The following is an 18,122-nucleotide window of genomic DNA, read 5'->3' as shown; positions in this document are numbered from 1 at the left end:
AACAATACGAGAAGAGAAGATGGCTTGATCAATGTGTCCAAATGAGCTTGAAGTCTCTTCTATTTATAGGCTTTCATGAGGGTCCACTTGAGTTTGAAGCTGAAATGTCCAATTTAACATGTTCTTAGGGTCAACCTAACCCAATATACATGAATGAATAAATAAATTCAGAAACCAACTTTCGCTTGTCCAAATAAGGTGATCTTTAGGTTGATTTTGGTCCTCTCAAAAAGGGGAATCTATTGCAATTATTATCTTCATCATATGGGTCGTCCAAAGTGGAATATGACCACAATTGCAAAAATTAACACTCCCTCTCGACTAGGGAGAATTCCACTTGCCAATATTTGTCCATCGATAATTATGCCATTCTGGTGTCTTCAAGTGTCATCACATATCATCCCTGATCATCTCTGCCATGTAGTCATCATGCAATGACTACCTTAAGTATTTCATCATCACAAATCATCGATGTACATCTCGATCTATCCCTTGCTTATTCTTGTTTATCCCTTGATTGTTCCTGCTTGTATGCTGAACATTCTTGAATCTAGAAGAAAAAGAATTTGTTACCAAAGGGGACCTTAAGCTACCACCCTCTATCCATCAGGCTGCTACCTGGAATATTTGCCAGCGGGCTACTACCCGAAATATCATCATCAATCATCATCAGAGAGCATATCATCAAGGAGCACATCTCAACTTGTAACCACATCGGGGAGCACATGTCAACCTGGAATCTCATGGGGGGGCTATAAATCTACAACCCCATATCGAGCAATAAGATATCCAAACACATAGGGGAGCACATCTCGACCCTAGGATCTCATCAGGGAGCTCAATCTCAACCTGGAATCGCATAGGGTTATCTCAACCCATCCTATTGCTTACTGATCTTCCCATCAATGACCCTGAATAGTCATGTGGTAGAACACCTGCATCATAATAGAATTGGGTTGTACACCCCAAGTACACACTCTACTTGTTGGCCAAACGAGGAGCGGTATTCCCAACAAGCCCAACTTATGGGTGTGATGCCAACTGGGGTATACTCTACAACAACCAAACAGGGGGGCAGCATTCTCCGATCCTATAAAGATAGGGGAGCAGCATCTTCAACCCTATGGGTAACAGATAAGGGTCATACTCTATTGTCCAGGGTTCCCTCAACCCCGGGAGCCCTCTACCTCAATTCCTCACCCTGGAAGTTCAGACAGGGAGGAAGAGTTGGCTCAGTGTCCTCGATCAGCGTTGCTCTCATCATACTCAAATCTGGTATCAACTTGTCTCAATAGCAGTTGTTTCCTATTCATACAGGACATCAAATCAAATATCATGTCAGAACATAAATAATCATATAAATCTCAAAAGGATACCATAATCATCCTCCCTCTCAAGGAGGTGCCAACCACAAGCCTGAGCTTGTTTCGAACAGCTGCATTGTCTCAATATATGAGAGTATCTCAGTCCCAACTATAAATATGGGACTTTCTGCCAATCAAATCTCACTCTATGTCATCACAATGTATCCATGTCATATCCAGATCATGCTCAGACAGCTCTCTAAGGAGCTTCTTCATCCTGCCTCACAGCTAGCCATGCTAGCAACATCATACTCATCCTCAATCGTACTATGGACCTCTCATCCAAGATATCATGGCAGATCTCATACTAAAGCAGCATCCAAATGTGCTTAACAATAATCTCTATCAACAACAATACATCCATGCAGTCACATATCATAGGAGAAATATCTCAGCCTCAAAAATAGAATATCTCATGTAGATATTTCAAAGGATGCTTGGTGGCAACTCTATGTGAATGAAGCGGCTCACTCATGAATTTATTCAGGTTCTATGCACATATTATATATATATATATATATATATACAGATGGATGTTCAAAACGGAACATCAATGCTTCAATCAACAGTTGGATGCCATGTCAAGTTCAACAACATCTTTGAACTTCAAATCGGAGTATCCAAGGATTTGCATTTTCATTATTCAAAAACATTTTTCAATAGCTTTGCAATATAGAATTTCTTTTCCAAATTCCAGAAATCGATTCATCATGCCATGATACATCATTTTGAGCTTCAGAAGCTATCTCCCTCTGATTTAGATCATCAGAGGCTCATCACCTGTCAAGAGTAGACCATCAGGATGTAAAACCAAAACCATAATCAAAATCAAAGTCATACCTTGGAACTCATCATCCTGACTTCATCAGATAACTGTCAAATATAGACATATCTAGATCGGGGAGCTTGCTTCATGCAATGCTCTAAGCATAATGCCTTGCTAAGCCATCATAATCAGCCTTACATAAATCAATGTTGTACCATCACATCAACAAAGTCAGCTTATCAAAGTTTAGAAGTTAGATCACAACCATTATCAAAGTCATCAACATCATAGTATCAATACTTTCAACTGAGTGACAGGGAGAGCTCATATCAAGTCGTGACTTCATTTATTATTATGCCAACAAGTTGTCATCAACCATGCATTATCAATCTGAACTTTATCAAGTCATTCTCATAATCATAATACAAGTCATTTATGTCACTAGGTGCAAATGCATACACCAAGGATGAGTCATGCAGGTTCCATGTTCATGTTGAATCACAGTTATCAATACCTCAACCATTGTGCTAGGAACAAGGAGGCCAATTTCCAAATACCCACATAAGTCATTGTGCCCACATAGCATTGACATCAGGGCAAATCAACAATCATCAAATCAAATCATTAGACATCAGGTCAAGTCCAAATTTGCTATCATAGAGAGATCTATAGTCAAATCATATCTCAATCATCAATTCAAAGTTATTGTGAAGCATCATGACAACACATTGTTCATCTATATCAATGTCATGTCCCTTCTCAAACACATTAGTAACAGGGTGCTGCTACACAATTTTGCACATTTTTTACTAAGGAAGAGGGCCCCACACTTTTGACTTAGGGACTTAGGGGCCAAATCGACTTTATTTAGTTGTTAGTGGAATGTGGGGGCCACCCACATAGGAGTTCGAATTAGCCATTCGATATGCTTGGAGGGAAAATCGAATGGGTGGATGGAGGGGCCCACATGAGGCTAAGGGGGCCCAAGGAGTTATAAAGAGAGATCAGCTCTCATTTTGTTTTCATCTTGATCATTTTACAAACAAACTCATCTTTGTATGCTTTGCTGCTTAGCGAGTCTACCAGCTGTTTAGCCACGAATCTTCCAAGGGAGAGATTCAACCTCCACTTCAAGGAACCATCCGTGCCCGCCCTAGGGAGGTTGTTCCACAGAGATTTCAGAGGTTCCAGCATAGTCATACACTTCATCCAGTCACGCAGAGGAGGAGACTGCGTATTTTTTGGGCAGTCAAAAACACACAAGAAGAGATTGAACAGGAGGTCCATAGCTTGCTGAGAGTTCCGGGAGCTAGAAAGGTTGTGGGTGGAGGACATTTTCACTGAGTTTTGCAGCCAGCTCAACAGGTATTACAGCAGTACGATTTTCTGGGCAGAGGGACTGCGCAGAGGCCTCTGGCAGCAAACTCGTGGGGATTGGGAGAGCAGCCATCCGAGCCAAGAATCATCCGAGGAGCAAGGAGTCAATTAGCACAAGTGAACCCACCGTTATAGGGGTATTTTCAGAGGGATTTGCACACTGTTTCCTACAAGTCAAAATTGGCAATAGCATCTAGGGAGAGGCTCCAAGGAGGCCAAAAATCCAAAGTCAAAACCAGAGAAATCTCCTTCTGGGTTTTCCTGGGTTTTGTCCAAGGAGTCCGAGGCTGAAAGGATATAATTTTCTGGGCGGTTTTTGGGCACCAACAAGTCGAAGTTCAACAGAGCAGTGGTTTTCCTGGGACAGCACAGTGCAGAGTGGTGCAGCAACTGGGCAGCCTTCAGCTCAGTGATTCCATCACGTGGGTTTTGTCAAGCTTGTCCTTGAGACAAGCCCAGGTGCACCATCTCATTTATATTGTACCTATGCTCTCAGATTTTATAATACATGGCTCAGCGGTTCTAGATTTATAATGTTTTATGGATGTGTAATGCATGTTTTTAATTTTATGTTGTTGCACTATTTATTTGTTTAAGTATCACTCATATTCCTACATAGGAACATTACAATCAATCAGCGAAATCATGCCAACCTCTTGTAGCGCAAACATAGTGACATATCTATATGTATGTCATAGTCACCTGTAAACACAAGTTTAGTCTACATGTTCATGTTATGGAAAACATTCAAGCTTTTCCTACTTCCAGATCTTGTTATCTGCAACACGTCTATGGAACTAACATCTTCTAGGTGACCATCCGATTTCATGCACAATACTTCATTTTTATGTGATCAGCAATTTAACCCAACAACTTTAGAAATCAAATTAGAGTGGCAAAATATTTCAGAGACACCTTGGTTCAAACTTCAGACAGCTTCAGAAAGCTTCAGATGATGGTCAACTGTAGTCAAACCCACAGACACTCCCTTCAAGTTAGCATGGGAACATCTTTAGTTGCCTAGGCGCTATCTGGGCCTTAACATTTGTGCGTCCAGGGACAAGATTTCCCAGTTCAGTGCCTGCATCTAGAGCAAAAACCCTAATTTCTATACAAGTTTCAAATTTGAGACTTTGTTGCATATCAATTATGTCAGATGCACATAAATCATACTTCAACAATACAGAATGCAAAGAGTAATAAGAGTAAGAATATTGAGAAGAGATTCTCCCTCTGACTGGGAATCTATGTCATCCGCTGCCTCTACTAGAGTCAAGCAACAACAGATCTGTTAGATCATAAACATATATCTATCATGGCTATCAACATCATGACATCAATCTTTCATCAAAGGTTAGACTCAAAGCAGCAGATAGATGCAACATCATATCTCAGAGATTATGAACACAATAACACTTTCTATCAAGTCACTTCATCAAGTTAGGGTATTCAGCTTTACCATATGCTATCAAGACATGACCACAAGAAGTAAGAGATCTAGAATATAAATCTCATAGTTATACCTCTAACATCAAGGCTACCATGCTTATCATGATCAATGAGATCAAGTTAGGTCATTCAATAAAACTTTACCAAAACAACAAGAGTGTCAATCTCTCTTTCCATATGCTTTCATCATGCTTATCACAAGCATTATCAGCAGACTCATGTATAGGAGTCAATGAGTTATCCTTCTATATAAAATCAATCATGGCAAGTGTCAAGAGTATCATTTACTAGAGTCAAGGTGTTAGCCTTCTTTATAGGATCAAGATGTCCAACAGATGGATGTTAGCCAATCATCAAGTGTATCAATATATCAACATTAGATAGCCTCATAGAATTCAAGAAGATCAAAATGTTCAACACCAGGTGCATCATTTCATCATAGGAAACATAGATCCAAGTCGCTTTCACATGCATGTATGAGCCAAGAAAGAGGCATTCTCATCATACCTTAGGGCTTACATAGCCATCAATGTTATTGCTAAAATACAACATACCATGCATACCTTGTGGTATTCAAATAGTTGTGCACCTTCTCATAGGCAGCTTGTAGTGCTTGTCACATTTTCATCAAGTACCTCTTTACCTCTTTCCGAATCTAGCTTTTCTTTCCTACATCTCAAATGATCCTCAAGAAGGATCTACTCATCACATCTCATCAAGGAGGTTAGAAACATCCATATACTCAAATACACATGCAGGAAGTATAAGTAATAAACATAATCAGCAGATCCATCGATCTAAAGTAAGAGGCATCATAAGTCAAGAAATACTTATCTTCAATGAGAAGTGATACTCTCCCTCCTGAACCAATCTTCCTCTCCCTCTGCAAGAGTTATTAATGTCCATCGTCCATATACCAATGTTGCCTTCAATTATCCAACCAAGTCTGCTAGGGATTATCCCATCTAGGGCTTCATCAAATCTTTGTCTAGTGCTTGAGCATCTTCACATTGACCAGCTAAGTTCCATATCTCATATTGTTTCCGTAAACCAGGGTTTTCTCTCCAACCCTAACCTCTTAGAATCCATCAAACCCTAATAATCAAGTAGCCTAGGGTTTTCTTCAAACCCTAGAATTATTTTAGGTCTCCACCATCCTCTTCTTGCTTCCATCAAAGGTGTCATCATCAGAGTGATCTCCATGACTTTTCTTTAGCCCACCTCTAATACCATGTTAATTTTTCATAGGGCTACATTGTTCTTTGCTTTGATTATTGTATTTCTTCATTAATACAATAAGTTCACCCCATATCATCATTACATTATTCAGATCTACACCATTATTCATCAACATATGAAATCATATAGAAAGAACAACATCATCATCATCATCATCAATGCAGCGGAATATAACGGAACAACAGAAGAAAAGCAAGCACACACATAGAGACACCAGGATTGGTCTGAGACCAGGTCAAAGCCCACTATGGAGAAAACCCTTGCAAATCTTCTTCTTCTTAGATCGTCATCAAATGATTCAGCAAAAGAGAGTACAATGATCCATAACTCTATCTATGCAATAAAACAACTATGATATCCATGAAACAGATCTAATCACGCTTATAATCAAAAACCCTCATTCTGATGGCTGTAATGTGCTCTCACTGACTGTAGTCAACTGTTGGATACTGTTGAACACTGCTGCCACTAAACAGAATCTTCGGAATACAAAAATCTCATCTTTGAGTATTTCCGTATTTTCCGTAAAAAACTGCAACTTGTTCAATTTATTTAACAAGTAGGTGAAATATAATTAATTTGTTGTAGTAGGAATCGAGTAACCGATTTTTCACAGACAGCCCCTAATGTCTGACGACCCCCGTGATCACGACCTGACCCTTCTCTACAGACTTATCGGCGACTATCACAGCAATGGTGTTGACTCCAAGCTAACAACTTTAGGCAGCTCAATCCTCGTTTCTGATGCACCCTTCACCCATCGGTAAGTTCCTCAAACCCATCACCCATGGATCAGTCCCCGCGAACCTCCGCATATCTTTTGCAATGACGGCTCTAGGCCACAGCGCTCCACAATCCTTCAACTCAATGATTTCCACATTTGTATATGCTACCCCGTCCGTGGATCACTTGGCGACTAGACATAATTTCCTCACGCACCTCTGCTGTCAAACAACTCCAAACAACAACTTACCATCCTCTTCCCGCCACGTCTCTAATCCTCCACAAATGATTGTTGCGATCTCGAATGGCAGCTAGTTTATCATGGCAATTCGGCCTCCAAACCACCTCAATTCCGTTTTGGATGTAGTTCGTTGGTCCCTGGATTCGACAGCAACCTTCTCGAATTGTTCTTCTGCTGGCAACAACAACTCCCTCTTGCATCTGACGGCTTCACTCAGTAGCCACACCCTCACAAACAACGAACTAGCAATCACACGACCCAACTCGATTTTTCTGTTCATAGAATCTCACAACTCCGATACCATGCTAATTTTCCTTGAACTTAGCACCTAGTAGTAAATCTCAAACAAACCCTTACATGATTTATTAATTTATGCACAACTAGGTTCATAACGAAAAATGCAAAGCGAAAACACACAGAAATCATCATTACACGTTGGACACATGATATACCTTGGGAAACACACAAAGGGGAAAAAACCAACAAACTTGTTCTATTAAGGACTTCGGCTCCCATACCAAGGATAATGGCTCATCAGAGGAAAAGTACAAACAATTGGAGCAACCTTGCTGCTACTCCCTAACTTCCCCTTGCTTCTTTTCCTCAGGCTCCTGCACAACCTGCACACTTCAGTGAAATCCCTCTTGTATAGGGTATCTTCACCTCTCCCTCAAATCTCCTTTTATAGCTCATTAATAACTAAAAAAACTAACCCTAGATCTCCAAAGTGATTAACGGTCAGGATCGAATCTTTATCACCACAAGATCAATGGTCACGACTTAATCTCTCGTAGAGATCACTTAAGTGGCTCAACTTTATAAAAAAATTACTTTTAATCAATAAATGCAATAGGTACTTTATAAAATCACTTTACAAAGTTTATTATCTAGAGAGGCAATCTTCCACATGCTAAGACATCAAGCCAATGTCGAAGTCCTATCGAGCTACACAATCCAACAAGGACTATTATGATCATGGTAATGCCATGTGAAAAGTTGAAGACTAAGAGCAAGGAGACTGATGTGCCAACCTCAACACCACCTTACGCATAGAATCAAACACTCACCAATGATTATCTGTCTCTATCCAAAGGACTTATTGTAACGACCAAAAGTCGTATACGCAGCAAAAATATTAAAATACTTTGTAGACAAATACATCCATTATAGGACAGTAAATGTAAATTGTATATTATATAAAGAATTGATATAGGATGATTGCAAATGAGAATGAGGGTCCTGTATATATAGTCAGGTAAGTACCCTTTCACGAATAGTTATGTCCTTTAGGGACATACATTTTCATTAATTTCTAACTAATTAATCATTAATCTTATTTGTTGTTTTTTTACATTATTTGTGTTTATTTTTATATAAATTTAGTTTGTTACCTTGCCTTCCCCTTCAAAAAGATTTGTCCTCAAAGCTTACTGATGAAGGATCGGTTCTCTTTTGTTGATTGGAATATCTTCTTATTTCTGAGCTTTCATCTTTGTTGATACAAGACGATATGATGTTCTGAGCGATAGACAGAATTGTCGTACTGAAAACGGATCAGACCATCCTAGATTAATCTTCTGGGAAATATTTTGACCCTGGGAGATGTGTGGTGAATAGTTATTGTATGACTAGATTGAGCTTATTTCAGTATTCTTTGAAACATAAGTTTGTTTATGTTCTACTTGATATAGATTTGTAGTTTTATTAAGGCATCTACTCTTGTGATTCGGATGTAGATAAGGAATTTTTCCTGTTTGAACTTCCTTAAACGTTTTTATAGCAGTTTCCTGATTTCCATCGGGGATTGTTGTTGTTGACTTAACTTGAATCCTTATTTGGGGTGTCATATGTTTGAACAACAACCTCTGAGTGCGTTTTTACTTCAATAGTGTTTGGATTTGCCTGAACTGCGAGATTAGTGGTATTGATGTTTGTTTCTTCAGTTTGGACTACTACATCTGGAGATTTTGATGCTTCCTTTGCGACAAGTTCTTTGAACCTATTCGTCAATGATTTCTTTTCGTCCTTAAGTTTTTTAATCTGTTTGAGCATATTTTGATTATGATTTTTGAGATGTAAGCATTCCTCATTCTCTGAGTCAACTTTATTTTGGCCTTCACGCTTCTCGTCTTTTAAACACTTGATTTGTTCTACTAATGTTTGGTTAAGGCTCTTTAAACGTAAATTTTCTTCTTCTTGTTCTAATAAATGCTCCTTGAGTTCCTTCTTTGATGCTTTAGCTTTCTTGACTTGTTTGAGTAGTTTTTCTTGGTGATCTCTAAGGCGCGAAATTTCTTTGTCTTTGCTGCAGATGACTTCTTCAAGCTCTTTTTGCTTCTTTGATATAGTTTTTTCGTTATCTTGAAACATCAAGTCTGAGATATCCTTAAGGTCTTCTAATGAAGATTTTATTGATTTTGATTTACTTGTTATGTCTCGAAACGTGACCGTCTTCCCTTTGGAAAGAAATGTCACAACTTGTTTCTCTATGTTTAACATGAATGTACCCAAATTCTTAAACCAAGGTTGACCGAGTATGATGTCAGTGTTTTTATCCGTCCTTACAACATGAAATTGAGATATGTACTCATAATGACCTATTGTCACTTGTAGATCACTAATTTTATACTCTTTTTGGTCAAAAATATTTTTCTTTACACCAATGCTTAGCTCTGGAATTAATCGTTGATTTGCCAAGTTGATGTTGATATAATTTTTATCGTTGCTTGGGTTGATGGTGACATTAACTTCTCTTCCTTGGATACTTCCTTTTAATGTAATTACTCTGTGATCTGTAACTAAAAGACCATTATAGGAAAACCTTTCTTCCTTCGTCATTTTAGAATTGAGCTCCATCATTTTTTTCAATGATTGATCCCATTTTGTTTTGTCGAGATGACTTTAGGTATTATGTAATCTTTTTTTTTGTCTTTCTTAATATAAACCCTTTTTTTTCTTTTAAATATTTTTTTTAATTTACTTATTTAATTTTTATTTAATTTTTATTTTTTTAATTTTTTTAATAATAATATATATATTTTAATTATTAGAATTATATAATTAATTAAGTTGATTAGTGTAAATCACTTCCCAACAATGGAAGAACAAAGCAACGTAATGGTTCGATAGCACCGATGGAATTGACTTGTGGGCACGATATGAACCAACGCAGCACGATAACGAGACAGGAGAAGGCGGTGTCGAACTGTCATAGAAGTGGCGTGAGAACAAAGGTATTATAGTGTCATCGAATCCGGATGCAAGTGGACCGGGGAATGGTTTGAATGACAGAATTCGCAGGGTCAGCGTATGGCTTGATTAATTCACTGTGGCGATGTGTAGAACAGATGGTGCGGAAGTCAAGGAGGTCGCAATGGGCGACTGACAGAAGGGAACTCCTACGTAGAGAGCGATGGCAAAGTGCGGCTCCTGTTAGGTGGTGGAGGGAAACGAGAGCAAAATGTTGTAGGGTTTTATCAGTCGAGCAAGGACCCGTATCTATAAAGGAAACAAATGACCCGTATCTGCAATGAGGTGTTGTCAGCAATCAGGGACTCCGCTGTGCATCCGTCAATGTTTTGTCAGCCAGATATTTTATTTTTACGATTTATTTTTAGTAAAAAAAATTGTATATAAACTTTTTGTTTTTTATATAAATTTCTAAAAAAAATTATGATTTTTTTTATAATAATTTTTTGTTTATGAATTCAATATTTGTTTTTTTTTTAATGGCCAAGGGCCTAGTAGCGAAACTGGTTGAATCGAGAACCTCCGAGTTGTAGCGAAAAGCTCGAATTTTGACAACAACGAAGTTGATGGCCAAAGGCTTGGTGATCAGCCAATGTGGCTCTGCGGCTCCTGTTAGGTGGTGGAGGGAAACGAGAGCAAAATGTTGTAGGGTTTTATCAGTCGAGCAAGGACCCGTATCTATAAAGGAAACAAATGACCCGTATCTGCAATGAGGTGTTGTCAGCAATCAGGGACTCCGCTGTGCATCCGTCAATGTTTTGTCAGCCAGATATTTTATTTTTACGATTTATTTTTAGTAAAAAAAATTGTATATAAACTTTTTGTTTTTTATATAAATTTCTAAAAAAAATTATGATTTTTTTTATAATAATTTTTTGTTTATGAATTCAATATTTGTTTTTTTTTTAATGGCCAAGGGCCTAGTAGCGAAACTGGTTGAATCGAGAACCTCCAAGTTGTAGCGAAAAGCTCGAATTTTGACAACAACGAAGTTGATGGCCAAAGGCTTGGTGATCAGCCAATGTGGCTCTAGTACCAATGTAACGACCAAAAGTCGTATACACAGCGGAAATATTAAAATACTTCGTAGACAAATACATCCATTGTAGGACAGCAAATGTAAATTGTATATTATATAAATAATTGATGTAGGATGATTACAAATGAGAATGATGGTCTTGTATATATAGTCAGGTAAGCACCCTTTTCATGACAGTTATGTCCTTTAGGGACATACCTTTTCATTAATTTCTAACTAATTAATCATTAATCTTATTTGTTGTTTTTTACATTATTTGTGTTTATTTTTATATAAATTTAGTTCGTTACTCTTATCCTATGTGAGGATGAGCAATTACCTTTGCTCGTAAAAAGGGCAGAGGGAATCAGTAGCTAGCTACTATATTAATTGTTTCATATGACTCATGATGATGATGTTGATTTTTAGGGCTATACTGTTCTCTATTGTAGATAATTGTCTTTTATTTTTTTCAGAATTTTCACATTACATTCACCCCATAACACCATATCATCATTAGCAACTATTTAAAGAGAACAATAACATCAACAATGCAGCAGAACAATTAGGAACAATGGAAGAAAAGCACACACAATAGAGACACCAGGATTTAGGTCAGAGACCAGGGCAAAACCCCACAAGGGGGAAAACCGAACCAAATTATTATTCTTAGATATTCATCAAATGTTCAGTTGAGATACAATGTACAAATATCATGAGACATAAGTCTTTCATCATCAATCACATTAGCCCTCCAAGGGCCATCCTTGGATCATACCATATCCTCATGAGATAGCAGCAAACATATATATCAAAGAGACAATCACAAGTCCTTCTCAAAGCTGCCTCCATATCACAATCTGCACATCACTACTATACACATCACTGTGATAAGGCATAGTCACACATCTCTGTCATAGAGGCACTGTCACATCTGTTATAGAAGCATTGTCACACATCACTATCATAGAGGCACTGCCACATTTGTCATAAAGGAAAGCCATATATATCACTACCATCTTTGGCACATGGACACTACCATATATCATCGTAGTAAGCATTTTTACGAATCATTGTTACATATCACTGTCAAGAATCACATTACTAAATATACATAGAAGATATCATAATCATAAAACACAAGTGACACTGCCATATTTCCCTGTCATAGGCACATAAGTCATAGCTATACTTCTTTGTTGGAAGCACTGTCATACAACATTGTTATAAGGACAAATCTAAGGTCATTACCAAACATCTTTGTCATTCATCGCTGATGATTGACATACATATTACATCACTACCATACAAGAACAAATTCCTCTACCATATATTATTGTCAAATGCACAAGCCCTAGGGCACAATTTACTGCCCACATAATTTACCTTTATGCTCTTCATATCAGGGCTCTTCAAAACTCTCCAAATTGTACATAAGCTACCATAATAGATTGTCCAACTTAGGCCTTCTATACTCGTAATTAATAAAAAACCAAAAGTCAAATGCATACCTTTGAAGGACAACATATTTCAGCCCTTCATTACACATCAACTTGTGCATTGATTGTTGAAGAATATCGGCCCTAGTTAGGGCTTCCTACAACCCTAAAAAAATCTACCACAAAACTCCTCAAAACCATGTGCCGACCTTTGAGACAAACTCAGCCTTCAAAACCCTGTGTTGACCTTTGAGACAAACTCGGCTTTGACTGTTCTACCCTTTAAAACATGCCCTGCAAACCTCTAAACAAAAAAGTTGAAAAACCATAGGAGCTCGGCTCTACCTCCAAGATACTGAGATTTTCGACCTACATAACTAGAGAATTTACCACAGATGCAGGCTACAAAAGCCTCAAATGCGAGCTACAAAAAGTCACAGATGCGAGCTACAAAATGCAACAGATGCGAGCTATAAAAAGCCTCAGATGCAAGTTACAGAAAGTCACAGATGCGAGTTACAGAAAGTCACAGGTGCGAGCTACAGAATGCCACAGATGCGAGCTACGGAAAGCCTCAGATGCGAGCTACAAAAAGATGTGAGTCTTCCTTGACGTGAAGGAGGAATGATAATGGTGCCTTTATATAGTTGTTTCCATATGTGAAAGGGCATGTCCTTTGGGGCGAGCCGACTTGAACATTATGAGACCTACATGAATTTTAGAGGGAAACATAAACTCAAATTTGCTCATAATAGAATTTAAATATTTTTTCCTTAATGATTGCTTGCCCTAATTTGTGCCACATTAAATAATAATTAGAGGAGAGCCAAACACATTAATAATAGTATCTCTTTTATCCAATTGAATTATATTTGAGGCTAGATGGGCTTCTTTTGGGGTAGTTGGGTTTCTCATGGGAATTCATCCCATAGCTGCCCCAAATTTCAACAGATGAGATACATTTGTTATATGATTGATGTAAGTTTGTATTTATTAGTCTCGGATGGACAGCTATTAGGATTCAATATTGACTTTGACATATCATTTACAATTTGGCATCCGCCACATCATATATATCGACGTGTTTTGCATATTTATGTGCCAATTTGCTTATTTGATGTTGTTGTCAGTTAATATTTTAAAAATCTGAAAAAAATATTTTATTTTGTATTTTTTAATGTTTGCCAAGGTTTGCTTATTTTTGTCAATTTTGTCACCAATTTCTCCAATTTCCCAATGTTCGGACCCTCGGCAATTTGTCGCCAATGCCAATGTTTTCAACAATGTTTCAGACCAAGGATCCTAGCTAGAAATTTTGTCTCTACAAGTGTTTTTCATGCCAGTATTCCCTTCATCATTGGACAACCTCCATCATTCATTGTGCCGTTAAACTTCCATTCCACATACATAAATCAGCTAGTCTCTCTTAAACACATTCTATGTCTACCAATCAATTCTAAACAGCTACCTAGAGGCTTGGAATCAAATACTTGACTCAAAAGGCTACCTCTTGACCACATACTAACTAGAAAGGCATGTTATCAATTGCTGCCCTAAAACGAGATGGTCAGTGTATCTGAAGTGTAGCATAAAGCACATCACATATATGAGGGAGATCCTGCAAGGGAAAAAAAGATCATGGAAATAAAAAACAACAAAATTTTAATAAACAAGAATGTTAAAAAATAAATTTGATGTTACTCTGTAATTAATCAAATGACCATTTTAACTTCAATTATGTTACACACACTGTTACATTCAAGGTTTTTTGACAGTACATAAAAGATGCCAAAGGAGTACCAAATGAAATAGATTGCTCCTTTAATAAACAGGCCCCAAATAATATAAAAAGAAATAAGTTTGTTTATTTGATAAGCCCTCTAAATAAAGATACAAAGACCACATAAAAATTCCATGTGCAAAGATGCAAAATGTTTTTTGATGCCCGCCACAATGATCTTTCCATTAGATAAAACAAAGAGATTTTAACTATAATCTACTTTAGAACAGCCACTTTCCATGTGCACTCCTAATGATGACAGATGGGTACCATTGGAATGCAAATAAGGACCTCTCTGCAGGAACTAATTAAAATACTATCATAATTCAGAAAGAGCATATGTGAAAGACAAAGGTTCGACTTCTTGTAGTAAAGAAAGAAGACCCGGAAATCAAACAATAAAGAAACGTTTAAGACCAATCATACAGCCTATTACTGTTTTCAGACTTTTAATCCTGATATTAAGGAAACTAGAAATGTGAAAACTGATTTTCCTGTAATGAATTAATACCTTGGGAAATATTTGATCTAACACTTGCAGTGCCCGCCTGGAGTTCCACGCACTATACCCTCGTACAAGAATATCTGCCTATGACATTACAAACAAACACTTGTGTAAGCTCAAGCGGGCTATTAGCCTTCAGAAATTTAGCTGTAGAGCAGGTTCCTAGCTTTATTACCTTCTCTCATGTTTGAGAAGAGGTAATTTCTAGTGAACTTTGAAGCAACAATCTGTAAGCAAATGAAAGGTTTCTCTACAATTAAGATGTCCTCATCAATTATCAAGCTAGAGCTTTCACACATGCTGTTGTATATAGTTTTGCACTTCAAGTAGAAAGCTTGGCAATGTTTTAGGACCACCGTGATCTCTAAAAGATGAAAACCTGGGAACACTTGGATGTCGGCATTAGCGTCCTACAGTATTCCACATTCCAGCACAAAAATTGAATTTATCTGAAAAGGCAGAAAGGTAGATTTTAGAGTACTCTGGTTTGTTCTTGAAGATAGAGAGTTTGGATTTTCCACAGTGATATTTGAAAGTTGTCGACGTTTCGAATCCAAAAGAGGATCCATCTTTCTTCAATCTTTGTCCTGAAGATGGATCCTCTTTTGGATGTGAAACGTAGGCAGAAAGGATTTTGTGAAGAAATACACCGTGCTCCAAAATACATTGATTTCAAAATTCACAGGTCCTTTTGATACATTAGGTTTACTCAAAATGAGGCATTGATCAAAGTACTTGGTAAATTATTAATAGGGTAAAATGCAATCACAACTGAGAGTATGATGTCAAAAAATGCTTTTATCTGAACCTGTTGGTTTCTGAGACCACGCAAACCCCAACAAAATAGTGTACATTGTAACCACTCCCTGGCAGCATAAAACAAGTAAAATCTCTCAACTTCCCTTCATGTATGACAGACTTTAGGCAACTACATTATGATTTGAGCTTCCCTTCACTTGTCAATATATCATACAAAGAAAGATCATAGAATAAACATTGTGGAGTAAATATCCTTAATAACCAATGTTAAAATCTTATGAACAACAAAAGGACTTGTGTGAACCATATCTACCATGGAAATGAGCACTCATTGTGACCAACATCAAGGATATTAATGGTTTTTACATCAAGAAAATAACCCTATAATGGTCTTCTTCCATATTTCTTGACTTATGCTTTCACACAAGAAGCACTGAGATTGTTCCAAAAACCTTTAGCCTTGACAGCCAACATGACTCGCGGCCCTACTTGGATGAAAAATGGCATGACCCTGGTTTAGCCTTAAGAGTCTTGCTTTATTAGATAGCCTGTTAGAGTTCTCTGGTGCAGTTTCTAATTATTTTGTTGGTGTTGATGTTACAACCAAACCTGGTGTTAACACCATAACTCTTAAACTCTTCCTTAATTTCTTTCACATCTCTCAATATTCTTCAAAAATAGATACCTTATCCCTTTTCACCTAATCCTGTTTGATCATCTTCCCACTAAATCTTATCCTTTTCTCCTCTAGTCTCAAAAACTCATAATACAATCAACATTAAGAATCTAGAATGCTTGTTGCTGGGCTTCACCACATTGGAATGTGATAGTCTTCGTTGGTAGGGAGTAACCAAATTTGGTAAAGTTCTAAACAAACCTTTGATAATCCCCTATTTGTCCTTAAAAGTCTCTAACACCATGGGAATCACAACAACATTAGTATTTGACAAAAGTGACTAGGGGATCACAACAACATAAGTAATTGACAAAAGTGACACAGGGATTGTTACCCACAAAAATGGGTAACCCTATAGGAGAAAACTTTTTCTCCTATATTGAACAGCTAGCCAGCCAACAACCCTACACATTTGTTTATTGATGATGATATGCCAGTGCCTCCACTATTTGCACCAGTCATACAACTCTCACCACCATTATTCCTCTTGGATGAGGGTGGACTACCACTCAACAGGTGCTTTGATCATTTTGCAATCCGATGTTTTTACTTAATGTTTTGGACATTTAGCATGGATAAAGTGGCGATCTGGATGATTGACCAATCTTGACTGTAAATTTTTTCTTTCACCTTACCAAGGGCATCTTTAGCCCTAATCCAGTGGAACCTCCCTTAAGGCCCTTGGGTTATAGGAGGGGCACTACATGGAAGACATGGATTGAAATAGCATGTCCATTCTCCCTTATCATACTTAATATTTTCCATGTCACAATATCACCCTTTGATATCATCTCCATTCTTCAAGTTGATTGTCACTGGTTCATTGGGATTTTGCACTCTCTTATCCACGTCCTTGAGTAGTGTCGGGAAACATTGCCCTGGAGGTTAATGCAGCTAAAAGAATGAAAAAGCACAAGAATGCCACAATGAAAGAAAAAGAAAATTTAAAATGCAAAAGATGGTTGGGACATAAGTTAGCATATGGGAAAAAGCCTAGCGTGAACTCTACCCTCCTCATAGCCATCACCAGGTTCTTGAGCACTTGATGCTTCATTTCATCAAAAGAAACCCTTGCATGTCCCAACTCTAATGAGCAATAAATTGCCGCATCTTAAGAGGTAAAACAAAATGCTATATCATAAAGAGCAAGCTTTGATCCTTGAGCTATGCACCGAAATACAAAGCACTATCAAAAAAAAGTAAAAGGTGCACCAAAGGGGTGAAAAAAGTAGGCCAAGCAGGTTAACTCATGCATCCAAGATTGCTCCCTCTATTACATCTATACTCTTAGGATCTGGACTCCCATTAGTTGGTCCCCTGACCATAGCACTTGGCCATGAAGTCTTTCCCCTCCATTGCCACTTACTTTCATCAACACCTATTGACTGAAGGATTGACCTTGGAAATGCCACCTCCCCTTTGGCACCAATGTTGCACGAAGCAGGGACAAAGCAAGTGCCTTTTTTGGAAGCAAAGCGTCGAAAGCGTCATTTTCCAAAAATCGTCAGAAGCAAACTGTCCCATAGCGTATATATAT

The 18,122-nt window shown here is 37.8% G+C and overlaps 1 protein-coding gene across 5 annotated transcripts in view; it reads right to left on the bottom strand.

The window, feature by feature from the left end:
• The window catches only part of LOC149151947 (SGNH hydrolase-type esterase superfamily protein), a 153,744-nt gene that overhangs the window by 98,079 nt on the left and 37,543 nt on the right, over positions 1–18,122 (bottom strand). For all 5 annotated transcript variants that reach the window (XM_089439590.1, XM_089439589.1, XM_089439592.1 and 2 more), the window contains one exon: positions 15,157–15,234. In XM_089439590.1, the coding sequence (XP_089295716.1) occupies positions 15,157–15,234 (78 nt within the window). The remainder of the gene's footprint in view (positions 1–15,156; positions 15,235–18,122) is intronic.

Source organism: Pinus tabuliformis, chromosome 9, assembly GCF_031772625.1.
Source record: "Pinus tabuliformis cultivar Carrire ecotype Pingquan chromosome 9, CPIR1, whole genome shotgun sequence".
NCBI classification, from domain to species: Eukaryota; Viridiplantae; Streptophyta; class Pinopsida; order Pinales; family Pinaceae; genus Pinus; species Pinus tabuliformis.
This window is presented reverse-complemented; position numbering and strand designations above follow the sequence as displayed.